The sequence below is a fragment of the Notothenia rossii genome (assembly GCF_949606895.1).
Source record: "Notothenia rossii genome assembly, chromosome: 2".
In the NCBI taxonomy this organism is placed as follows: domain Eukaryota; kingdom Metazoa; phylum Chordata; class Actinopteri; order Perciformes; family Nototheniidae; genus Notothenia; species Notothenia rossii.
This window is the reverse complement of record NC_136904.1, coordinates 36,720,727-36,747,648: the sequence shown is the minus strand read 5'-3', so window position 1 is coordinate 36,747,648 and position 26,922 is coordinate 36,720,727. Positions and strand designations below refer to the sequence as shown.

At 44.6% G+C, this 26,922-nt stretch overlaps 2 protein-coding genes across 3 annotated transcripts in view; both read right to left on the bottom strand.

The window, feature by feature from the left end:
* Nucleotides 1-26,922, bottom strand: LOC307029593 (uncharacterized protein; the record flags this gene model as incomplete). Its single annotated transcript, XM_079665673.1, has 5 exons — nt 1-68; nt 1,997-2,266; nt 3,582-3,747; nt 4,991-5,179; nt 26,797-26,922. 5 exons carry the CDS (start codon nt 26,920-26,922, stop codon nt 34-36), a joined length of 786 nt encoding a protein of 261 aa, XP_079521799.1. The 3' UTR covers nt 1-33.
* Nucleotides 5,170-26,922, bottom strand: part of LOC307029126 (uncharacterized protein) — a 31,179-nt gene continuing 9,426 nt past the window's right edge. The window contains exons 3-5 of one of the 2 annotated variants that reach the window (XR_013805226.1): nt 14,299-14,428; nt 5,929-6,003; nt 5,170-5,396 (exon numbers count right to left, since the gene is read on the bottom strand). The gene's annotated coding sequence lies outside the window, so the exon portion shown is untranslated. The remainder of the gene's footprint in view (nt 5,397-5,928; nt 6,004-14,298; nt 14,429-26,922) is intronic. The other variant, XR_013805227.1, reaches the window with a different exon arrangement.

The window sequence follows — 26,922 nt, the reverse complement described above, 5'->3', positions numbered from 1 at the left end:
TGGTGTTCAAATAACAGATTTTATTTTTATGCATTATCCCGGAGAATTCTTCGGCTCACTCCTTGCCACTGAAAACAGAATGGAATAATGTTAGTTACAGTTACTGGTTTCGTCTTTCCGAAAAGCATAAACCATGTGTGAAGCAAACATCTTATAACTCAATTTATATAAGTAAATGTTTCATTTACCATTTAGAAAAAGTGAACATAGAAATGAAAACAAATGTTCTAACAAACAATAAAAACAAACAAAAATATATACATTAACAACAATGAAGTTAAATAATCATTTGTTCCTACACTACTTCAGCTGCTTCAGAATAACAACAGTGAAATATATAAGAGGACTGGGTGTAGATTTGGATGTTTTGCATTTGTTAAATATCATGTGTTTGTTCTCCAACATGGGACTATGAACACTTAAGTAGCAACCAGACTTGCACGATGAAAAGTGACCACACTGTTATCACTGGTCAAAAGTTACTGTATACATAATTGAAATGGAACCAAGCTGCTCTCAGTCCTAACATGGGATGCTTGTTTGAATGGCCATACCACTGCTGAGCCTGAGATGACCAAAGAAAATACTGCACTGCTGCTTCCTTTACTGCCTAGCATTCTCATCACCACCTTATCAACTATGACTGTATGTATTTTAGTCTAATTGGAAAATTAAAGCCCTTTGGATTTTTGGATAATGTATCAGTTATAGTTATTAGTCACAATATAGCATTATTAACTCACTGAAGAAGCATCAATCACTGCGTTTACATGCACTTTGCTAAAGTACATGTCGATATATTTATTAGAATACCAATCAATTCGACTCATGCAAATGTTTATAATCAGTCAAAATACTTAATACTGTTAATATATCTGACTTTTTCTTTTTGCGTCTAGGACCAAGTACTGTGTCCCTCACGGACCCTGTCCTGACAGCTGTGGGTTGAAGAAGAAATAATACTATATACATCCATACACCAAGTTAAGCTTAAACTCAAGTTTCAAAATACATCCCACAAATGCAGCATCACATGATGCAATAGGTGTTAGGTACAGATATTTTTTTGTTATTGCGATTTAATTTAGGTTGATCTATGAAGTCTAGGTGTTTTGTTGTCTTGCCTATATAATTGACTCCATACTTTATGTGTAAGGAATAGTTTGATAAATATTAACATGTTGTTAAATGAATTTAACTTTGATTCAAAAACCTAAGTTTATTCCCCGTATGTTCATTATGGGACAGTGTCGTATCTAAATGCAGTTCTTGAGTATAAAGTTTAAATATGCTGAATGACGTTGTTGCATGAGTTGCTTCGAAGTTTACCCCTATGGTCAGGGATTGCTTTAGGTAGACCACAATATTAATGATATCAACCTCTCATACAATATATGGACATGAGCCAAATCATTCTGATGTAATCGACCTACTGCCCAACGCTACAATGTAAGACCCTTTCTGTGTGTAAACCAAATCACATAGGAGTTTTATTTTGTGATTTATCAAATGTAAAGTAAGCCTGCTGTTGCTTTGCATTTTTGTGTGAAAAAGGTATAACCATATAGTAACCACATGTCTGTTCAGGACTGAAAGACTGTATTTTTTCTAAACGTTTAATATTTATTTATATCCGAGTACCTAAGGATATACACATACCCAAGTATCCCATTTTCCTTTCATATTTATGAAGTTGTAGGTGAAATTGTTATTTAGATTAAGCTATTGTTGTTATTATTATTTACCTATTGGAACAATCGTTATTCCCAAAAAGGCAAGAAGTGCAATTAGGTGTTTTGAGATATTGTAGAAGCATGACTTGTCAACAAGTTACCTACAATAATTTTTAAGGAAAATATCGGAAATCACTCTTGACTTTTATAAATATAAAAGCTGCAAATCTCAGAGAACAAATGTCACTGTGTGCTGTGTGCTCTGCATGTGTGACCATTAAAGAGGGTTTCATCCCTCTGATTCTATCTATCTATTTTATTACCTGGCCCCTCCGTGGTGGTAGCCTGACTCACATCATCCCGCTGGGGCTGCTCCTCCTGCCCCACCTCTATGATGGTGCACTGCTTCACGGGGGGGGTCTTCAGCACCTCCACCTGCACGGTGCTTGTCTCTGGCACCTGGCTCTCTGTGGTCCCTGCCTCCTGCCAGTTGTTTTCTGGTTCAGATGGATCACAGGGTGTGAGGTTCAGCGTGACTGTCTCTTCCTCAGGATCTTCCGAAACCCCCTGGCCAGTGGAGTCCTGTGTCCAACCTGTGCAAGTTAAACAAATGTTGGTCTTGACTTGCTTAAGACAAAGAGGTTAACTCATATATCTAGAAATAAGAAATACAGCGTGCTTAAGGTATGTTTCCAGACAGGGTCAAAAATATACTCGTCATGTCATAGGACTGTGTGCAGTCAAAGTTAATAGCAGAGAAATAGTGGTATTTATCCAGTCAACCATTTATGGTTTTGTTTTTGCGATATTATTCTTCCGATTTGTGTCTACATTCCACGTGATGTGACATGTCAATTTGTCGGTAGACAACATATAGACGTCTGCATGTATGTTCCCTTACATTATTTACATTCACACATTTTGTTCAGAATTTATGAGACTGACGCAAACGTGTGTTTTGCATACTGTAAGTGCAATCAAATAAGTAGCAAGTCGCTTTGGATAAAAACATAAATGTAATGTAAAGGGACCTCTGGATGCACTGGATAACTGCTTTTGTTTACAACCCGAGAAACATGACCTTAATACAGAACTGCCAAACTGAATATGTGGTCAACTGGGATCGTCTTCATGTATTGCGCTCTTACCATTAACCTCAAAATATTTCTCCCTTTTGGGCGTTGATAAAGGAAACCGTTTAGGAACGGTTTGCTAAAAGGAAATTGCTTAAGGGATGGCTCAAGCCTAAACATACATTTCAGTCATCAAACCTAACTACCTTGACATTAACAACTTTACAACTTTCAATTTGTATACAATGAATGCGCAAGTGGTAGCACAATACCCCAAAATGGTTTTTCAAATTCACGTAAACTTGCCTAACTATTTCCTGATAAATAACAGTTACATGTCCACAAGTACCCTCTGCAGAGTAAGCCATGTCTCATTAGGCTATATACTCAGTGTTTAAAAATGTATTTATTGTATGTAGTTTGCTAAAATAATAAACAGTCAAACGTTGTCCATATCCCTAAATATTTTGCAATTACTTTCAACTTTTGTAATACTTTGCAGCTAAAAATAGTGACAGTTAACAGGTAGAAAGGATGTGTGTTAGTTGTCTCACAAAAATATAGTTTGCCAAACCCAAATAAATGGCTGGAATGACTGCTTTCTGGCTGTATCAAAGGATAAATACTGGATCAAGTTGTTGTCCCACAAGATCTGGAAGGATTGAAAACAGTCGCTGTAAGTTGTTGTTAACTTAACTGACTTTATTAAATGAGTTGATCCAAAATCATTCCATATAACTGTGTTGATTATAAGGAAATGTTAAGCTCTCCATTGATACAAACATTTTGTGTACACAATACTGTGAACTGTGAAGATATAGTGCAAGCATCTCACCTTCACAAAGGTACTCGTAAAAAGTGCCTATCTTGTCAAGGTAATCCTGGGCATAGGCGGTCAGTGTGCAGCGAGGGGTTAGGATTTCACATTTGACGTCCTTCTTCCTGGTCTCCTTGCCAAGAAGCAGCACTGGTTTAAAGCCAATGGCATGGAGTTTCTCAAGCTGTAATGACAAAATAATATATTTACTGTTTAAAGAAATGGAAAGGAAACATCAACAACAACTATATAACTACAACTATAACATTACTGATGACAGCATCTAGTTGTATGCCATTCATAAACCTAGATGCTGAGTTAAGCTTTTGCAGAATCATGTATTTACCAGGAAGGGTTACACAGTAGAAGCAGAAAATATTTTATAGACAAACACAAAATACAAATAAATCAGTATCCTGAGTCCCAGTTCAAACCCTGATAATCTTAAAGTTAAAGTACAATAAGATACAAATGTGCGACCACTCAACAATTAACAGTTAACACTTACAATGACTATTGCATAATAAAAAATGTAACACAATCCAAGCATAGCTTGACACTGTTGAAATTGAAATTGCGTGCTACGATGTAAAACGTTCCCGTATGTTGTGGCTGCAGTCGTAAGAGTAATATAGAGTTGTAAAATACAATTATGTAGTCTTTTTAAAGGTGGAGTAGGTAAGTTTGAAAAACCGGCTCGAGATACACTTTTTGTTATATTCCATGGAATGCTCTTAACATCCCGATAGCAATGAATATCTTAAGTGCTTTGAGAAAAAATCCATAAAAAAATGTCATCTGTGGAAGCCGTAGTGCTGTAAAAAGCACGACCAATCATCTGAGCCGGCCCGGCTAAAGTAACTGGATGGCCTACCTGCCTGTCAGCTTTCCATCTGTGCACAAACTTATCTCGTGCCCTCATTGGTCATGTGCGCGTTCGTGTGTGTTGGAGGAGGGGCTCTATAAGGAAGTGGCAGATTTTCTCCGGTTGCGTATTTTCAAATTCTAGCGATCTCGAGCCGGTTTGTCAAACTTACATACCCTACCTTTAAGGTCTAAAAGTGTGTACATAAGCAAGAATGGAACACAACATGGAAGTGAAGGAAGTGCTCTGTTTATTTAAATGTGTAGTTAAATTAAAATAGTGTCCCTTGGCTGTGAAAGTTAAGATAAGAGTAGTTTTAAAATTGAAAGAAAAGAGAATATTAAATAATACCTTTGCAATAATATCTATATTTGAAGTTGATATCAAAGTGTATATTGGTTAATAAGATACAAACATCATTAAGAAATAAATGTATATAAAAACAACATTCAACTTGATCCTGGCCCAATATATTGGCAAACAGTCAGGGTCCGTCTGTGTCAGTTCTTTGGTGTCAGCTTGGTGTGTCCGGGCCTTAACATACAGTAAAAAGTGTACATACCAAGACAATGGCTTCATCCTTGATGGAAGCAATGTTGTGGTTCTTCTTCCGCCCTGACACCCAACACCCTCGCTTCTCATCAAACCTCTTGAGCTTCTTCTCAAGGCGCGGCTTTTTTGGCTGCTCCTTAAAGCAATGTCCACAGATCTTCTGTGCACAAAATAAAATGTTCTGACAGAAGGGACATGTCTTTTAACACGGGATTACAAACAAACAGACAGACTGACAAACACAGGAAAGTAGAAAAGTACACAGCATAGATAGAAGCGTGAATAAAGAAATAGATGATAGATATAAGAGAGCTAGATAGGGAGATAGGGAGATAGGTTGAGTTTGGCTCTTAAAAGTGCCGTTGGTTTTATGATGGTGTAGATCAGTGTATGGGTTTGTGGTGTGGGTACGGGAGCTGCAGGAGAGAACAGAAAAAGTGAATTATGTAGTGAAACTAGCTTTTTTAAATGCACACTGTGACGGTTGAACTACTTTAGACAGACTGAGTTCATTTACGTGTTTCCTGTTTCATACGCGTAACAAGCACATGGACGTGGACTATGCCCCTCCCCCCAAACATATATTAAAATGTCTGCCAGCGTTAGTACTGTCATGTGTAAAACAAAAGCGATTAAGATAACGTATAACTCACACTTTAACACCGACGTATGTAGCCGTAATTAAGACAAATATTGTTCACACACCACTTATGAGCTGATATAAATGTAGCTAAACTAGTTTAGGCTTATGTTGAACGTGAGCTAGCTAGCTAGCCGCCCGCAATAATAATTTCACATTAATGTTGCTTTGCTGATTATGGCGAAAGCATTTCTCAGACTTAAAACAGTTCAGTATGTATGATGAACCATGCGAGTAAAGGCTTAAAAAAAAGCCCCAATTATTAAATCTAAGCAAAACATGTATCAGACTTTAGTGACCCAACTTACTTTGTCAGAGGATGGATCGCAATGCCGGTGGCAGCGTCTTTGGCCAATAGGTGGTGCTCTGAATGATGTAATTTCCTGTACCGATTATACAATAAAATATTAATACATTTCCTATATTTTTACACGATAACTCTTTAATAAGCTAAGTAGCCTACGGACAAAAAACTAAAAAGTATATATTGCCTTATAAAATGCAGAAAAGTTTAAACATCTAACATGATAATAATAAATAAAAAATAATGATATCTTAAACCAAAATAAATAAAATGGAAAACTAACCGACAACAACAATTTAATATAAATAAAAGCAAGGATTAAAACAAGGATAAGTTTGACTTAATGTTGTGTAAAGTACCCGTTATGGTTAAAAACATTTTTTAATTTTTTGAAAATAATACAGCTTCCAGCTTCCCGAGACACGAAGAGGAGACACGAACAATTCTTCCACTTGAAATGCGTTTAAACTGTGTCAGAGAGATGTTTAATCGGTTCATTTTAATTGGTTAATAATTGTTGTATACTGGCAACTTCTAATTGTTGGGGGGGGCGGCGTTCGATCCAGTTTCGATTCCGTAACCTTGGCGCAAGGCCACTCCAACATCCAATCCTGATTTGAAGTTTAATCACGGGTACTGTAGTCCTAAACGATAGCTGGGGATTATGGGTAGTGTAGTGTCTTTGGCCATCCTAAACTCGATGATGCTCGAAATGTCCCTTATAGGCCTACGTCTGTTTCCGGTTATTTTTATTTTGAAATTCAGTTCCTGAAGGACGGCAAAAAAGCCTGAGATTATAGAATTAAACAAATAAATAAAAACAAGGATAATTGTGTGTTATTGTTGACTAAATAACAGTGTGTTATTTTGAAAAGAATAACAAATTAGAAGGAAAAATGAGCCCCATTTATTTTCCTCACAGACAGCAACAAAAGTCCGAAATGATACGATTTTAAATAAAAGCAATAATCGTGGCTTGATATTGAGTAAGAACATGTTTTTATGAACCACACAGCTTCCGGTCTTCCTATAACACGTAATGCCGTGAGACTACCAACAGAAATACATTGCTTTTAAAATCGTGCTGTGCAACACCAAAAAAAAGGGGAAAGACTACCAATAGAAATACATTGCTTTTAAAATCGTGCTGTGCAACACGAAAAAAAGGGGGAAATCGTGTTGGTGAACACGAATCAATAGATTAAAAATCGTGTTGGTGAACACGAAATGCCGTGAGACTGGGTTGCTCTGACAGGAGAGGACTCTCCTCCACCTTGTTGACAGCTCATTATATCCGTTAGCGCAGCTAGCTAGCACCAGATGCTAACAACAACAATACACGTAGCCGGTGCGCGCGCTTTCTCTCGCGCTGGCGCCACACATACACACCCTCCCGAGCTTGAATGACACACAGGGACCAATCGAGAACATTAGTGTATGATCTGTATGAAAGTGGCCATGTCAGCAGGCCACATCATGTAGACAGCCAGTCACCCTCTGTGAGGCAGAGTCAGACCGACAGTTGCGCAGCGTTGCGTTCACACATACATAAAAAAAGAAATTCCACAGGCCAGTAGGCCACTTAACAGGCCACGCCATCGGGAAACCTCCCGGTCCTCCCAATGGCCAGTCCGGGCCTGCGTCTATCTGTTCTCTGACAGAGTGTCACGTAGCCTGCCCTCCTTCTCGATGGGGCGTATACCTCTCTCTCTATGGGGACGTAGTCCTCGCTCTTTGAGACAAAATAAAACCCTCATGCCATGGTCGCGAAGCGCTGAAGCGCTGCGGCCACACATTTACTGAACGTGCGTGGGGACAGGGAGTAGCCGATCGGTAGTCTGTTGTACTCGTAGGCTATCCCCTGGAAGGCAAAACGCAAATACTTCCTGTGTTTTGGCTTTCTAGCAATTTTGACATGAAAGTAAGCGTCCTTTAGGTCGATGGTTTGTGAACCAATCGCCCGGCTGCATCAGTTCCAGTAACTGTAGGAATCCCAACCACTTCGTGCTGTAACAGGCTGTGGTGGATCACGCTCTTGCTGCCTGGATAGTCTGAATAACTTTGTCAGACAGTCCACCCTTTCTCAGCCTGTCCCTCTCAGGAGCCAAGCCTGGAGAGGTCGGCCCCAAGTGGGTAACACCCCTATTGCACCTGCTTCCTGAGACAGCGCCCCCCAGAACTGAGGGACGGTCCAGGGCTGGCCCACCATCATTTGTGTCACTTCTGCGTACCACGTCGCCGAGCGGTGACCTGGACTACCAGAATGACCGACAACTGTTCTCGTCTCATCCTACCCAGGAGTTGGGAAATGAGACGCAGCAGTGGAAAGGCGTAGAGCAGCTATCTTGGCCATGGCTTGCTCCTCACCAGCACATGCTTGCCCTGTAGTAAGGGTTTGAAGTGCTGTAGGCCTGTAGCTCGAGAAGGTTGATGTGCCGGGTCTCTGTCAGAGGCCAGCCATCACCTATAGCTGTCCCTAGGCAGGTCCCTCCCATTCAGCAAATGCTTTGGGGACCCCCAGTATTGGAGGTTGCCCTCCACTGAAGGGGGGGATCGTCACCAGATGTCGTTTGTGCCTCTTGGGATCTACACGTTGTTCTTTTTTGCATGTTTAGCAGGTTTGGTAGTCATATTTTGATGGTGAGATTATATTATTATTCACTTGGTATGAAATTAAAGCAGAGTTTTGTGCTTCGAAAATGTTCAGGAGCGAGATTTCAACGTGTGTCTACTCCATCCTATAAAACCGGAAGTCCACTCTGATGTATTTCTAAAGATGTATTGCTTGTTTGTGAAAATGCACCACAAAGTACAAAGGAAACAGAAGGCAAAAGAGAACTTTCAACCACAGGGAAGTATTTAATTACATGATAAACGGTGCTTGCTGGCAATAGGATCATAGCCATGACAATTTAGAAAAAGGGCTTTATTAGGCAAAAAAACCTTGTGATGGGAAGCTAGTTTAAACAATAAGTTATCCTGGGGCACTGTCAAGAGACAACTACACACTGCAGTCTTGAAAAGTGATCACTTTCTGAAAGCCAAGACTAGAAGTCAAACAAGTTGAGGTGCAAAGTCAAACGACCCCTCTGATCCCTTCTATCTGAGCCAGGTTCCCTTGTTGTACTTTGTAAGTACTGGCCCCTTCCAAGGGCCCCATTGTCTGGGGGCAGAAGCTGGAAACACCCCACTCCTGTCTCTGGCCTCCATGGCCGGACAATGGGCAAAGACAAACCCCTGACAACCCGTCCTCCAAGGGGACAGCACTGGATTATTGCCGGCGATGTTGACTTTTCCATCTCCTCTCATCTCACTGGTGTGTGTATGTGTGCTGGTGTTTTGGTGTGTGCGGGGGTAAGCCAATTTGCTTTTTTAATGAAAAGAAAAACACAGAAGGAAATGCAGCCAGAAGAGAGGACAAAAGATGGAGGGCCTCAATGATGAAGTGACCTGAAGAGAGGTGAGATCATTTCAAATGGGATTACACACACACACACACACACACACACACACACACACACACACACACACACACACACACACACACACACACACACACACACACACACACACACACACACACACACACACACACACACACACACACACACACACACACACACACACACACACACACACACACACACACCAGCTTCATTGTCCCTGACCCTACACATACACAGAGCAGGATATTGCTGCCCCGTGCAGTCTCATGCCTGCTGAGTTAACAAAAGCTCAAGGTTTTGTAGGGTCGGCAAGCAGAGAAAATTATCTTAATGTCAATGATACAGTAGGTTAAATGTAGAAAATGTGGTAAAATAACAACTTTGACAGGTGCACATGAAATTGTTGAGATTTAAAATGTGCTCGACAGAAAATACAATACACACATTGTATTTAAGATATGCGTATGAAGTCCCACGGTTGGCTGTATTGTTTAAGCAACAGATCAAAACATTCCGAGCAACTAAAAGTGTCAACTTGATGTTCTTGGTGAAGTACATCAAGTACAACTCATTCCTCCTCTCCCTTCTTGCTTTTGTTTGGTGGGCAAAGTAGATCCGGTCAGCCTACCCTTAATCCAAATGAGACAGTGAAATGCTGTTTTCCAAGATACAAAAATAACAAAACCTTGATCTTCTTCAAAGTCTGCCACATGATGCAAGTGTTTTGCACACCAGGGAACATGATTTCTAAAGATGCATCATTTACCACATGGGGCCTCACGTGACATTAGTGGTGTCACAAAGTTGGCAGGCAGTAACAGTGACATTTGAAGCTTCTGGTTGGATATCTTCATCACAAATCTTGGCGAGGACAGTGAGAAAGACTTCAGTGCAGGATGGACATGGTGTTCACAAATTGCCAACCTGATTTGTAAGCTTGTGCGGCAAGAAGACAAAGCTCCAACTGTTAGCTTACCAATGCCACGATAAACAATGAAGACTGGTATATTTTCCATCTGGCTTTGCTTGGCTGGATCCAAATGGAAAGATTACTTTGCTGACTTTGCCAAGTGACCGACTTCTTATGTGGCACACCTTTGTTCAACTCATCTTCTACAGACAGAGTTCCCAGTGTTTTTGCCACATTACCTGCTGATCTTTGATAATCATCTGATAGACACTCAGCAGTTTTCCACTCTTGCCGATATATGTGGCATGCAAGCAAGACCAATTGGGGTGCAGCTAAAGAAAACACATAGCAATGCTCAAAAACATCGCAATAAACAATTGTCAAGACAAGCCTTTGCCCAACTCCCATAGATAAAGTCTTTGTTTAAAATGATGGGTTTTGAAATATTTAAGTGGATTTTAACTCCCTGAGGATATTTATGATGACAAAATGAAATGGTTGAAAAATAAATAACAGGCTGTGTTAGCCAAACACATAAATACAAGAGACAATTAAGGGTGGGGAACTCATATTCTACACATTTAGTTTTGTTTATTAAAAGTCTTGTTGAATGGCAATGGACAGACATGCGATCTTTCATTGCGATGGGTTCATATATCGGCTTTTATGAATGAGTTGTTAAAAGTACATCGATAACTAGCCTTTTATATTTCCTTTTAGAACCCCAATTACACTTCTATCTCCCTCATTGCATAACAAAACAAGAATTAAATGGAGTTAATACTCTGATACAAAGGTCCACAGTGTCCTTGGACAACCAAGGAAATACACCAATGTGTCTCTATAAGGACTCTCATTACTGTCCACAGCCATATTCAAAATTTGACTTGTTATTTTGGTTTTCCTATTCGTCGCCAATAAATTGACCAAATACATGCACAAAAGCACACATTGGCACATTGGTAGTAGTCACCTTCAGCTTACTATTACTGTGATCTTGAATAAACTAGTGTTCACCCTGACAATTTCCTAAAGTTTTGGTGCCTCTGGTAGTCAGTAAGTTTACCATCGAACCCAGGGTTCCTCATTGCGAGGCTTGCGAGCCTAATGCGGCTCGCCAAGCTTTAATTGACCTTTCGCAAAGCCACGCCCCTAAATGCCCATTGTCCAATCATATTCGATCACGTGCGCGGGTCCCTGTGGAAGTCCAACAAGCTTAGCGTTCAAGTTCATTGCGAAAATGGTGAAGCGTTGTGCTTATGGTCTTTACAAATCGGATAGCAGATATCCCATAAGCTTAGAGGGGGGGGTGATATTTTACCCGTTTCCTAAACCCAAAACCCGAGAGGAGAGATGCCGCCAGTGGATAAAGAAATGCGGCAGGCCCCATGCCCAGCTGAATATGGCGAATATCTACAAACACGAATACGTTTGCTCCAAGGTAAATACGTGCTAACGTAGCTAGCTAGCTAGCAAGATTACATTCACAAATTAACTAACTAATTTAATTAACTAATTTCACTAACTAACGTTAGCTAAAGTCACACGACTACAGCTGTAAGCTTTGTGCTTCTAGGTCGTTTTGACCATGTATATCACTTGATGCATAATAATGTCTGAACAGCTGAGCTCCGTTATTAGTCTACCTGTGGTCAAATTACAAACAAGAAAGCCAACAGGCAATCATTCATTTATATTTTGCTTTAATCTTTGTAGCATTTTGTTAATGGAAAGCCTACTGCCGACTTCCCTAATCCTGCTGCAGTGGGCACCCCGACCCCCACAAAGGAACAACAAGGCGGATGCAGAAAGCCACCAAGGAAACGGTAGTTAACTTTAGACAAACTACAACATTTAATGCCTCTTGTGATTGTATTGTTTTATTCCAAAATAACCCAAATTATGGTTGTACAGACTCATGAAAACGTTGCAAGAGGCATCCACCTCCAGCACCATTGAAACCCCGGAAGAGACTCTGTGTGTGATTTTCAATGGTGAGTAATGAACCATAGCTTTTTTTCCACATTTCAAGTTCAAGTTTCAAGTTGTTATATACATATATACAATACAGAGTGAATGAGATTCAAGAGGTTTATTTGTCACATACATACCAACTAAATTCCAAACAAAATGACAAAGCAAGTCATTGTAACAAAACAAGTAGCCGAGAACTGTACTGTGTAGTTAAGGTGCAAATAGGTATGAATGTAGTGCAACTTTCTTTAATAATAGATACATATAAAGTGTCTAAAGTGAGTGATAAGGTGAGTGTTTGTTTAAAGTGAGTGTGTACATGTGGATGTGTGTGCAGTGAGTGTAGATCAGGGGTCGGCAACCCCTGGCACGCGGCACCATAACCAGTGGCAAACTAGGAATAAGTGGAATAAGTGTGCAAAAATATTTAAATTGTATTTTCGGATCCTGAACGAGACCGCCGCCAGAGCGCGTCTCTCCGTTACCTGCGGAAGGAAGCCATGCACGTAACGCAGCCCCGCTCTCTTTAACTCCAGGTGACTTTCTGCCGCTTTCCTCTGTGGTGCAGTGCTGATCGTTTCACCACGGAGGAAAGCACTTCACTAATTGCAGTACCCATAAGGAGCTGTACAAATGCCGCAGTGTTTGCGTGGCTGTGTCTTTAGTTCAAAGCCCAGTGGCGATCTGCTCATCTCTCATCGAAATAATATGCTACAAAGGGGCGGACTGGCCAACTGTGTGTTGAACTTTCCTGTCGGCTCCCAGACCGTAGTCGAGCAGGGCAGAAGCGACAAGCTTCAGGTTCAATAACCAACTTTAGCTTAAATGACTGGAGAGAGGCGAGCTCTTCTTGGGAGGCCGTTGCATTTATTTAGCTGTTTTCTGTTACACAAAATACATCACAGACCTCTGTTTTTCTGCTGCCTCGTTTCACTTCCAGAAACATACACGTTCCCTCACTGTCGCTCTACCATCCACAAACACACATGCACAAGCCACAACCCCCTCTCTCTCTCTCTCTCTCTCTCTCTTAAAGGGACAGCGACCTCATCTCACTCTGCATGAACCTGATATCATAACATGTGTGCTGTGGAAAATCAAAGAACGGACGATCGCCCTTATTATTATGCCGTTTAAACCAATTGTTTAAATGTGTTTGTTAAATTCGGCATCATGTAAGTTGCGCTGACAGGTCCACACAGACACACTGCTTCCCCGCAGCGAGGCTGATAGTTGACGAGCGTCAAGCTCCTCAACCCCCCCCCCCCCCTGTTGATAATTCTCGATCGTTGGCACGCGTATAAACATATTTTTTTTAAATGGCACTTCATATGAAAAAGGTTGCCGACCCCTGGTGTAGATGATGGGTTATTACATAGTGTCACTTACATTTTACGCTGGATTGTAAAAATCAAAGTAAAAAGCATCAAGCTTGCTCTTCATCTGCTCCCATTTTGCTACATTAAAGTATATTCTTTGTAGGTGGTAGTCTTCTGCACAGTGAACATAGAAATCACACCATGACATACCAGTGAGCCCGAGCTGCCCTGTTATCTGGTAGTGATAATCGTGACACTCTTTTAGCTTGTAGCTGCCATCTGCCTGCTTTAAGAGGTAAGCACACTCAGTGAAGCTTTCCTTGGATGGACACTTAATTTCTAAAAGCCCATAGCATGGACTCTCTCTCCTATTTCTAAGACCTTACGGTCAGGTGATGTACCGAGGTGTGGTGCCTGCGGATTCACAACAAAACCACATGGATACACTTGGTTTCCTGTTAGCTTTGTGTATTGTGTTGCTGCTATGGGCTCTAGTTCTGTACCCCTTTTCATGGCCTTGGTTTGTACTGATCCTTTATACTTGAGGCTTACAGCAAGTGTGTCATGGTCTCCTCTCCTGGAGCAGATTCTTTTAAAGGTGCTTGATGTTTAGCGATCAGATCTTGCATTAAACCACAGGTTGTTTGTGTTTTGTTGTCTGGTGTCACATTCTAGGGCTATAGATTTGGGTAGGGAAATGGTCACACTGTTGTAACTACGCGTACCATTTTCATCCAGGACTGTGCATAAACTTGTCGGTTGGGATGGTAGAGGAAAGCTGGGGAAGTCATCTGGTTGACAGACAGGCGGCGCTTCAGCATCAGCAGAAGGGGCTCCCTTGTTTAATAGGGGAACCTGTAAAAAAGAAAAGATGGGATCAAAATGCTATCATTAACATGTAAATATGTGTCTTTCCAGAGACTGTGGAGCCACCCCTCCTTTCTGAACAATATTAATTTGTATATTTGTAACCAGTTTAACCACCTGTACATTGTATTTATATACAATGTACAGGTGGTTAAACTGGGTACAAAATATACAAATTAATAGTGTAGTGTTCATCAGATGTATGTGTACAGAGCTGTATTATATAGGGGGGGGTCTTATCATATTCCATAATTATATACGTTTCTCACCTGGTGGCTTAGGCCACATCCCACAGCATATGTCCTGCCGCAAACTTCTACCTCAGGTGTGTCTTCTGCTGCAAGGTAGCTTATAGGCGCATCTGTCATCTCTTTCATGAGCTTGTATGTATTTGTTCCTAGTGTTTGCCTAGACACAGACATAGCATTATTAGCAAGAGCATGACTGATGGTAAATATGGTAAGTATGGTAATATGCAGTACACAGAATGGAATAACTTACTTGTTGTGGGTATAGTTGGATGTTATAGGCAGAGGCGCGGGAAGGTATTTTGAGTGGGGGTGCTGAGGTGCTGGACTCCAGTGAACACTATTACGGGCACTATAGAGCACGCACAAAAAAACTCCCCACACGCAAACACACAGTAAACCCGCGACTGTTACAATGAAGGCTCGATAATCAGCTCACGGCATATAGGCAGGGGTAAAGTGCTATTTTTTACGAGTGGGGAGCGGACCTCACCTCCTCTAGGGGGGTCCGGGGGGATGCTCCCCCGGGAAGATTTTTTTTAAATATTGAAGTTAAAAGCATCAATCTGGAGCCCTTTGAGAGCAACATTAAGAGATCGATGGATACATCTCTCAACACCCAGATGAAACACAACTGTAAGCAAATGTTCTTTTTCTTTATGGATATTTTACAAATCACTCCCCTTTCAAACTGTATTCTTGTTTTACTGCCATAGTATTTCATAATTGTTTTTCCTTTATTCTCTTTAATTTTTGACCAAACCGTTTGAGACCCACTGAGATAACTTAGACTAAAGTTAACTATCTAAACACTCAGAGAGTCCTTTAGCTCACCTGAGCCTCTCAGTCTGAGAGGAGAGCTCTCCTCCAGCTTGTTGTGGAACAAACAGCTCCGTATGTCCGTTAGTGCAGCTAGCTAACCAGATGCTAACAACACGGTCCCTGCTGCTGGCACCGGTCCCTCTCTCTCTCCCCCCCTCTCTCACACACACTAAATGCGCTATTTCCGCACACACACAGAGCCGCGAGCTTGAATGACACAAGCACACTTTTATTTCCATCCAACTCTCTGATTGGTCTGGTGTCTTGCCTCTGTTGCATTCACTGAACACGGGAAATTACAGTTCTGCCGTCCTTTCTAGTGTCTTGATGAGGTTCACGTAAAGCACAGTTAATGTATTATATTATTGAGGTAGAATTGTCCGGGGCTACAGAAAAAACATTCGGGGCAGGCCAAAATATCATTTTACCAACAATGTGGAATTTATTGGCAACATATTACACAGATTATGCACAGCGGGAGCAGCAATAACCGTCAAATAATAATTCAGACAGGGGAGCTCCGCACCCCCTGCCTGCCGCTAGGGGGTGCTGCAGCGCCCTCAGCACCCCCCTTCCCGCGCCCATGGTTATAGGCTTCTGCTTACGGTTGACTTTGGCCTTGGCTACCACCACATTGAAAATAGCTTGGCCAGTTATTTTTTTCCCTCTGGCTTTGTGCCATTGTTGAGGTTGGCTTGTGGAGGAGATCTGTTCTGTTTTTGCACGCCAAATGTCCAGTGTGTGCATCAAGCCGACAGTATGTGAACAGTAAACTGGCATACTGTAAATTATTTTAAAAGATCAGCTTGGTGGCATGTTTATTTCATGTTTCACTCGACTCATTTATTGTACAGCTACACTTGCAAACATTAGCTAGCTTGATAGGATGATCAACATCATCCAAGCTAGCTAAAGCTGTCATTAACGTTAGCCCTAAAAAATAACTAGATGTACGATTTCAATAGCAATGACAACTCGATATTAAAAAAGCAGAACATACCCAGCAGTACACGAACAAGCCTGGTCCACAATATTGTGCTCGTCGAATTTGACATACAGCTCATGTGGTTTTTCACTCGTTTTTCAAGTGCAGCTACTGATGTTGTGCCTCCCTCTTTTCTAATGTTTATACTGTGGATATAACCCTCCATAGCGTATTGTAGCCCCTTTTGTCGGGACCTGGAGGATATTGCTGCGTTATTGCTCCAAAAATGAGTCTGTTAAGGTGACTCCGATGTTACGGAGAACCCTCCATTATGGCTTTGTTTAACGCATCTGGCTCTCAGCTTGTAGGACTAGCAACAGTAACCAAGGGGGGGGCGTGGCTTTGCGAAAGGTCAATTGGTGGCTCGCATGTCAGTAGGCTAAATAAAGGGGTGATAGACAGGGGTGCACATAACGCAGGTACGCATGATGCGCGGCAAACATCTGAAATGCGTAACGTCACTTGTGTCACTACGCGCCTTTGCGTACCTGATAGGTCATCAAAGCAAAACACATATTTTGTCTACACGTGTTTCTTGTCAACACTCAGTGGAGTAAACTATTAGACATGTCCAAAAAACTCAAATACATTAAGCAGCCACTTTGGCGTTTTGCTCCCTGCTAAAAATCTTCGGACTTTCTTGGATTGATTGAACTGGGTGCTGGCCGAACTGCAGGCCATAACCGACAGACCATAACCGATAGACCCGTGGAGCTTTTCCAGTGTGCACAGACAGGGCTGCTGTTACCGTCGGTATGTTCAACGGAATTGTGCCAAAACTACGCCAACTGGCTGCGGAGGGAGATTCCCCTGTGCACATTCTGTGAACCGCGCACACACTGGAGAACTGCGACACATTAGCTGATCACAACGTTCACGTTCTGTGGTCAAGCTGCTGCAGTTTTATTTACAACAAGGCGGAGCAAAACCTACAGCTGCAAACTTACTCAGGCTGTTAATGGAAGAGTTTGTAATCGGACAGAGGTGGAAGAAGTACTCAGATATTGTGTAGGAATACTCTGTTACAAGTACAAGTCCTGCATTCAAAATGTTACTCAAATAAAAGTAGAAAAGTATTATCATCAATCAATCAATCAATGTGTATTTATATAGCCCAATATCACATATGTTACATTTGTGTCAGTGGACTTATCAAAATATACTCAAAGTACCGAAAGTAAAAGTAGTCATTGTGCAGATTGGTCCATTTCAGAATAATCTGTTTTATAATTATTAATCATTAAAGTGTTCTCAAGGCTAGCTTGTGAATTTACTCCAGGTGTAACTAAAGTCTGATTTAAGAGTTGATAATATTTCACATCATTAATCCAAATTTGTAAAGTAACTAAAGGTATTAAATAAATGTAGTGGAGTAAAGGTACAACATTTACCTCTGAACTGTAGTGGAGTAGAAGTACAGAGTAGCATCAAATAAAAATTCTCAAGTAAAGTACAAGTATCTCAAAATTGTACCTAAGTACAGTACTTGAATAAGTGTACTTAGTTACTTCCCACATCTGAAATCTGATATGACATCATGTGATAATTTCTTAGTATTTGATCTTTCAACTTGGCCTCAGGAAATGCAAGGGCTTCACAGTTTTGCCAACACATTTTGGGACAGGGAGGTGCATCTGCAGCATCTTCATCATCTACCATGCAAGAAGTGTAAATAGAGGACAGAGAAGGAGACACTGAGGAGGACAGTGAGGAAGACTGCACTTATTAACACCACGCTTTGTGTGGGGTGAGTTTCAAAGCGTGAGGCGCCAGGCGCGCCTCCCCGGGGGGGCGCAAGAGAGCGTCAGGGGAGGCGCAGCGTGAGAAAAGAATAACGAGAAACAGTGAAATCTAGCTAGTTCACTTCCGCCAACTTTATGAGAGCGGCAACATGGATTGATTTTTAGTGAAGTTACCTAAAGTGAGAGAGGAGACAGCGTCTGGCAGAAAACAGAGGAATTATGACCACGATTATTTGAAGCTAGGATTTTCATGGGCCGGTCCTGGCAGGGGGGGACTGGCCATCTGTGTGTTCTGGGGAATCACAGAACGGCCGGTCGTCAGCGGGCCATTGACGGCCGGCAGCGCCCTTTATTTTAATTTTAATAATACTTACTTTGATCAAAAGCAAGTAGGCTACCGGTCAAGGCTGCAGCCAGAGGATGATCTGCGTTTATTCCTGTCTACATTACATCCCTGCATCATCCGCCTGTGCGCATCAAAGACGCAGACTCATTGTTCCCACTAAAGTAGGGGTGAGTCATAAGGAGGCAAAGTTGACGTTCAGTGTGTTGCCGGGAGCATAGAAGGATTTATCCACGATGTTGAAAATGTAAAAAATATTTAAAAGATATGTTTAAAACATAAAGATAAAAAGGTTTTAAAAAGTTATTGTTTAATGTTTTAAGGATGTGACGATACTCAGCCAATCAAATCGGTGCAGTCAGTGAGTCAGCACGATAGATTCAAACACACACATAGCCGTGGGAACATGTTTTAAATGGGGGGTGCTGTGGGGATGACACCAGGGCTGGTTCTGACTAGTGCTGCGTACCGGTACGCCGAACCGGTACTGGACTTGTAAAAAGTTTCGGTTCAAGTCCGGTTAAAACCGGAACGTCGGGAACCGGTACTTACGTATATTCTCCTTTTTGTTCTAAACCATCTAAAACCTTCCATAGATCGAGAAATTTGCGCTGAGAAAAGACGAAAAACATTGTTTTGGCTTCTGATATGGCGGCCATTACTGAACTCACGAAGTCTCGCAAAATATCGCAACTGCTCGCGAGATCTGTGTGACGTCAAGGGAAGCTGGCTTAGACATAGTGGACACTGACAGCGTGGGATGCTGGTTGCCATATTTGGTAGTGTAGCTTACTGACAAGCATGGGATACTGGTTGCCATATATGGTAGTGTAGCTAAGCTAACTGCTTTGTATGTATGGTGATATAGTGTCTGCCGAAAGAGCAACACTTCACCCAGACAATGTCAATATGCTGTTGTTCTTGAACAAGAAGAAGATTTTTTAAACATTTTAATTTGTATAGAGGGAGCTCTGTCAGTTTTCGAATTACCCATTTGCTTTCGGGGAGCCCTATTTTTCAGAGCACATCCTGCTACTAAATATGTCACACGCACGCTCTGTTGACTGGCGCATCAGCGCGGATGAGATCAATTGCTATAAAAACACTCTTCTACTAATACAGACGGCGTCACTATGCCGGCGGATGTGGCCGTTGTTGAAGCCTCTTCAGGCTCCGCATCGGCAGGCCTCTCCCTCGGTGTGGAGCTGTCAAACTCGACCCTAACGCCGCTTACAGCCGGCCAACTAAAAGTTGTTTTCCGTTCACGTTGTCATTTTTAGACTCCTTCGCTTCTTTGCTTGTGAATCCAAAAGCTGTGACGCTTGGCTGTTTTCGTTTTGCCATATTTTTTTATTACACAGCCAGAGTTAAAAAATATCAATATGAACATTTCAAATACTGCGCCGGCATCACCGCCATAATCATAGCAACGTAAGTAAGAATGCAGCGCCGCCACATACAGATGGCAACACCCAGACATATTCACAAATATAAAACAAATATTCAGAAACTGTAATGAACAATAACTATTATTTATTTCAAGAACTGTTATTTACAGAAACTCAACATTTCTAATCTGTGTGACACAAATATGCACGATTGTTTTGGGCTCCCCCTATTTATCTCAAAGTCAGCCTTCAGGGGAGCTCCCTCCCTCTTCGGGGGAGCCAAGCTCCTCCTAGCTCCCCCCCATTTCGAACAGTGTCTGTGGCTGAATGGCCAGCGATTAGGTGCGGCGCATTTGTCATAGGTGATCAGAGCTAACTGCCTGCCGTCAGATTTCATTTAAAAAACAGATCTGATTTTAAGACTATTTCTGCGCTCATAAAGAATGATAAGAATAAGAATAATGCGTATTGAACTGGTTTCATTAATTAGTGAGTTTATTTAATACTAGAACCGCCAATCGGGTCAATTTGTGTGATGTGTGTTGTGTGTGTGCAATGTAACTTTTTTTCAATAAAATATTAAAGTCTCCCAGTCCCTGACTTTTCCTGAAAGTGTGTTATGTAGCACCCTATGTTGTTAAAAATGGCATTCTAATAGCGGGATTTGACAGGTTTAGGTAGGCCTATACAAAAACCTCTGGCGGTTCTAGTGTTAAGGTAATTAGGTACAGTAGAAGCCCTTTTTTATCAGTAACGAATTTAGCAGTTGAACATAAAAGTCAACTAACTGAGGGTCACTTGCAATGACAGTGTTGTGTCTAACTGTAAGCTTGTCACTCAGAGTAACCTACCGTTAATTTAGCTGCTGGAGAAGAAAGATCAAGGGGGGAGGGGGGGAGAGAGCTGTGGTTGATGGGCCATTAGTTGTGTAAATACACAGCTGAGAGCTGCCGTTTCATTCAGACTGTTTAAAAAACTGTAACAACGGAATATTTTTCTTAGCGGATGCATGTCAATTTAAATCAATACATACAACTATTTTTTAAATCAATACATACAACTATTTTTTAAATCAATAAAAGACATTTTCTAAATCCATAAAAGCATTTCAATTAATATTGGGAGTCATGTCGTTACTTTGTTGAGAATTTGGCCGTGTAATAAGCGGGATAATTTGCAGCGACTTGTTCCTTATGGGGAAAATAACACCCGTCATGTGTGTGTAGAGGTGTGTGTGGTTAAAAAACTTTCATGAAGTGAAGGAATTTCCTTCTATAAAACAGCTTGGGCAGCAGTGAGTGTCACGGACATGAATTCATAGATCAAGGCAGACTGGTGCACACACTCGCCTGTCCTGCCAGGCGACACACCCGTTCTAAGCCGTGTCCCTCACTCCTCACATCCCAAGCATCCCCACAAGTGTATTATGTTGTTACATCGTTTCAGATGTTATGTTTCAGTTGTGCTCTGTCTATGTTCAGTGATGCAAACTTGTCACCTTTCGGCGAAATTCGCCGTTTTGAATCCAAAATAAGTCGTTTGTGTGATTCATGTAGATCTGCAATACAAATATTTTTGGGGTATGGGGGGGGCTGGGACCCGGAGTAATCTGCGGCCGTGAGCTGTTATGTGCCATCATGACACGCATGGTGTTCTTTTTTTAAATATTATAATGAAGTACGAGCTGTGTGCTCGAGTCTTCCTGCCTGTCGGCTCTGCTCATGGATGTATAATAAGGCTCTGCTGCTCCGAGATGATGGTCTAGCTTCAGCAGCTACATTACCTACGGGTGCGTTCGTTAATATTAACTGTGCGTCCGGAGTCACTGTGGCACAGACTGGACCGCTGGTGAACAGCTGTTAGAACGGGCTGTTCAGGTGTTCAGAGCAGAGCTCCCTGTCGGAGCGGCAGAGCGTGATGTGAACTGAAAAGTTTTTCTGTGGCAATATTATTTAAGGAATCGTTGAGCTAGCTAGCTAGCATACATTGTCACTATCTGCTAACGTTAGCTTTAGCCTTCTATTTCTAATAGTTTTTTTCATAGGCTATAAACAGAGGTGGTATAAGTATATATTGTAGCGATCTGCATTTATTGTTCAAGTGTTCTGTTAACTGTTTGTGTCAGGCTTCTGTGAGGAGAGCAGGTAGGGGCGGGGTTGGGGAGCAGAGGGTTTGGTGTGTGTGTGTCGGTGTGGGCGCGTGCAGGTGAGTGAGAGGTTGGCTCGAGAGGAGAGAGAGTGAGAAAGGACGGATGAGAGCCGTTGGTTGTTAATAAACCTGTTTAACTTGAGAACGCTTCACTCGTCATTCCGACACGTCCGGGTGGACGTTACATTGGTGTCAGAAGTAAAAAAAACAACAAAAAACAGAGTTTTATCCGCTAATCGCCGTTAGCCGCAGCTAGCACTGACTCGGCTAACGTTAGCTCTGCTTCATCGGCCGGTAAATAATGGAAGCACAGATGAACCGGACCGGAGCTCGTCCGAAAGTCAAGGAGGAGATGGATGGCTTATGGCGTGACTCAGAAGACAATTTATGGCGTGAATTAAATGCTGCTGCCGGTTTCGACTCGGCCGGCGGGAAGCGGCACGTCGGCGCAGGGACCTCCCCCGGGAGTGGCGCGGCGCCGGTTGTAAACAATGATGGCGGCGCCCGGCTCCAAGTTAAAACACCGAAATACAACGGTAAAGCCGACTGGGAAGCCTTCCATGCCCAATTTGAACTGTTATCACGGGCTGTGGGCTGGTCTGAGGACAATAAGGCGCTCCAGCTGGCCCTGTGTATTACAGATGAAGCTTTATCCTGTCTGCTACTGCTCAGCCCGGCTGAAAGAACTGACTATGGGGCCTTGGTTGGGGCTCTGAAGCGGCGGTTTGGACAATGCAGCCAGCCTGGGGTGCTGCGTTCGGAGCTGTCAAGCAGACAGAGACAGCCGGGTGAGCCGCTCCGCATATTGGCTAATGACATTGAAACCCTGGCGAGAAGGGCATACAGCCACATGTCCCCTGAGGTGCAGAGCGAGCTGGCTAGGGACCAGTTTATCCGGGCCATAACCCCCAGGGAGCTGCGCGTCCAGACACAACTGGCACATCCCCGCTCTCTGCAGGAAGCACTGGAGCTGGCGTTGGAGAGAGAGGTTGTAGGAGGGGCGGCAGAGAGCACGCACACGGGAGGCGGCCCGGTTGTGAGAACGGTGAGACAGGAGGAGCCAGGACAAGAGAAACCAGCATGGGCGGCTGAGTTGACTGAGCTAATCCGTGCTATGGCACTGCAATCGCCGCAGGGCAGCAACCGTCCTCGTCGGGGTCCTCTGGTGTGTTGGGGGTGCGGCCAGGTCGGCCATATTAGCACAAGGTGCCCCATGAATGCTGATATTCAGGGAAACGCCCCCGGGTCTGTGTAAATGGGACGTCACAGACCCCCGCCGTTGGGTCCCATCCTGCCTGGTCTCCAGTGGACAGAGCCCAGCTGCACGGAGGGGGGAGCGGGGCTCCGCTTCCCCCAGAAGCAAACGACATCGCAGAGTCTGTGAGGGTGGTGGGCTGGACTCACGCGGGGGATTTCTGCCATGTCCCCGTCACCCTGGCAGGGGCCCCATGGACGGCCCTTGTTGACACCGGCTCCACAGCGACACTGATGAGACCGGACGTGGTCCCAGCGGGGACACGGTTGACACCCACTCTGGTGAAACTGCGAACAGTAACCGGTGAGCTAGCCCCTATGCTTGGGAGAGGGGTGGTGGTTATACAGGTGGGGGGGCTGTCAGTGTCTGTTAAGGTGTGGGTTGCGGCAGTACAGGACTCCTGCATATTAGGACTTGACTTTCTGCGGGTTGCACGCTGTGTGCTAGACCTGGGGAGGAACACGCTGGCCTTTCCAGGGGGTCCCACAGTTGAAATGGTGCACCCCACACTTGCCACGACACCACACCCACCTACATCAAGAGTGACTGAAACACTTCCCCCACCCCAAAACCCCCCCCCTGCAGCCATGCCCCCTGTCATCAATGCTAACCCCAGCCCCAACCCCACACCCCGTACTCCAGTTGATGTACGGCCCCCGGCCCCGGAACAACAACCTGCAGCTCTAAAGGGGGACAGACGGGCGGCAGTGAAGGAGGTGTGGAAACGCAGCTGTGATGACTTAAAACCCGAGCAGCGGGAGGAACTGTGGCAAGTGCTGTGGGAGTTTAAGGACATTTTTGCTCTGACAGAAGAGGAAGTGGGCCTGACACACCTGGTGCAGCACGATATCGACACGGGCGACGCACGGCCCGTCAAGACACGCCCCCGCCGCCTTCCCCTGGCCCATCAGACAGCAGCAGACAGCGCTATTGATGAGATGCTGTCAGCTGGCATTATTGAGCCCTCTGACAGCCCCTGGGCCTCGGGTGTTGTGATGGTCAATAAGAAGAAGAGTTCAAAGATGAGGTTTTGTGTGGACTACAGACCGCTGAACAGTGTGACCAAAAAAGACTCATACCCGCTGCCCCGCATAGATGAGTGTTTGGACTTGGTGTCTGGCTCATCCTGGTTCTCCTCTTTAGACCTGCGCAGCGGGTATTGGCAAGTTCCCCTCAGCCCAGAAGCCAGACCAAAGACAGCTTTTTGCACTGGGAGGGGGCTGTGGCAGTTTCGAGTCCTCTCCTTCGGCCTGTGCAACGCTCCGGCCACGTTTGAGCGGCTGATGGAAAGGGTGCTCGCTGACGTTCCCCGACAGGAGTGCCTGGTCTACCTGGACGATATCCTGGTCCATGGTAGCTCCTTCCAGGCGGCTTTAGGAGCCCTGCGGCGGGTTCTACAGAGGATAGCAGCAGCGGGGTTGAAGCTCCACCCCGACAAGTGCTGTTTCTTGAGGAGAGAGTTGGAGTTCCTGGGGCACCGAGTCGGAGGAGAGGGCATCAGCACGCTGGAGGAGAAGGTGCGGGCAGTAAAGGACTGGCCAGCCCCCATCAATCTGCGGGAGCTGAAGAGCTTCATTGGGTTAGCGTCGTACTACAGGCGGTTCGTGCGTGGCTTCTCTTGCATAGCTGCACCCCTGTTCCGCCTGCAACAGAAAGACTGTGATTTTGCTTGGACTCCAGAGTGTGAGCTGGCCTTCAGCTCTTTAAAGAAGGCCTTGACGGAGTCTCCCATCCTCACTCCCCCAGACCTCAGCCTACCGTTCGTCCTGGATACGGACGCCAGTGACGTCGGGATGGGGGCGGTGTTGAGCCAGGTGGGGCCTGGGGGGGAAAAAGTGGTGGCGTATTTCAGCAAAACCTTCAACAAAGCTGAACGGCGCTATTGTGTGACACGCAGAGAGTTGCTGGCAATTGTGAGAGCAATCAGCCATTTCAGGTACTACCTGTGTGGCCTGTCCTTCACAGTGAGGACTGACCACGCAGCCCTCCAGTGGCTGATGTCCTTCAAGGAGCCCGAGGGACAGATTGCACGCTGGCTAGAAGGACTGGCGCCGTACGTCTTCACAGTGGAGCACAGGGCGGGGGTTCGCCATACCAACGCTGACGCCCTGTCCCGGCGCCCCTGTGCTCCCAGCGGCTGTCGGTACTGTGAAAAGAGAGAGGACCAAGAAAAGGAGCTCTGTGCAGAGGAGGAGCGAGACCACAGGCATAAACCAGCCGAGCCGGTCTGCAGAGGTGCACGGATCATCGACTCACCCGAATGGAGAGCGCGGCAGGAAGAGGATGCTGACCTACAGCCAGTGCTGAGGTGGGTGGAGTCAGGACAAAAGCCACTGTGGAATGAAGTTGCTGGGTGCTCGCTTGCCACCAAAGGACTGGTTGCAAAGTTTGAGGCTCTCCGGACGAAGGATGGAGTGCTGCAGAGAGCCTGGAAAGAGCCTGCAACGGGGGAGGAGAGGTGGCAGGTGGTGGTCCCCAGGGCGCTGAGGGAAGAAGTGCTTAAGGCCTCCCATGGAACTACTGGGGCAGGACACTTTGGGGTCTCCAAAACCTTGCGTCGACTCCGCCAAAGCTGTTACTGGGGCCAGCTCAGGAGAGATGTTGAGGACTTCTGCCGCCGCTGCGACCTTTGTACGGCGTACAAAGGTCCCACTGATCAGTCACGTGCCCAGCTTCAGCAGCTAGCGGTGGGGGCCCCGATGGAGAGGGTGGCGGTGGACATAATGGGCCCATTCCCGTGCACAGAGAAGGGGAACCGTTACGTCCTGGCCGCCATGGACTATTTTACAAAATGGCCAGAGGCGTATGCTATACCAGACCAGGAGGCGGTGACCGTTGCAGGTGCCCTGGTGGAGGGCATGTTTGCCAGATTTGGAGCGGCCGAGGTCATTCACAGCGACCAAGGAAGAAACTTTGAGTCGAGGGTGTTCGCCGCTATGTGTGACCGGCTGGGCATGCAAAAGACGCGGACTACTCCTCTGCACCCGCAGAGTGACGGACTGGTCGAACGGTTCAATAGGACTCTGGGAAAACAACTCGCTATCCTCACCGCGGAGCATCAGCGTGATTGGGACATGCACCTCCCTCTTGTTCTTTGGGCCTACAGATCGGCTGTGCAGGAGTCCACCTCATGCACACCGGCCCTGCTCATGCTGGGGCGAGAGCTGCGGACACCAGCAGAAATGGCTTTTGGCCGACCCCCCGACACACCAGCGGTTCCTCCGGGACCGGAATATGCCAGGAGGCTCCAGGATAGAATGGAGTCAGCACATGCCTTTGCCCGCGATCAGCTGCAGAAGGCGGGCATGAGACAGAAAAGAAACTATGACACGAGGGCTAGAGGGGGGGACTTCAAGGCCGGGGACCTGGTGTGGGTGTATAGTCCAAGAAGAAAGAAGGGCCGGTGCCCTAAGTTGGACTGTCACTGGGTGGGCCCTTGTGAGGTGCTGGAAAAGCTGGGAGAGGTGGTCTATAGGGTCCAGCTGCCGCCTAGAGGGAGACGGGTGGCCCTCCACAGGGACCGGCTGGCCCCATACAGAGGCGATGCACAT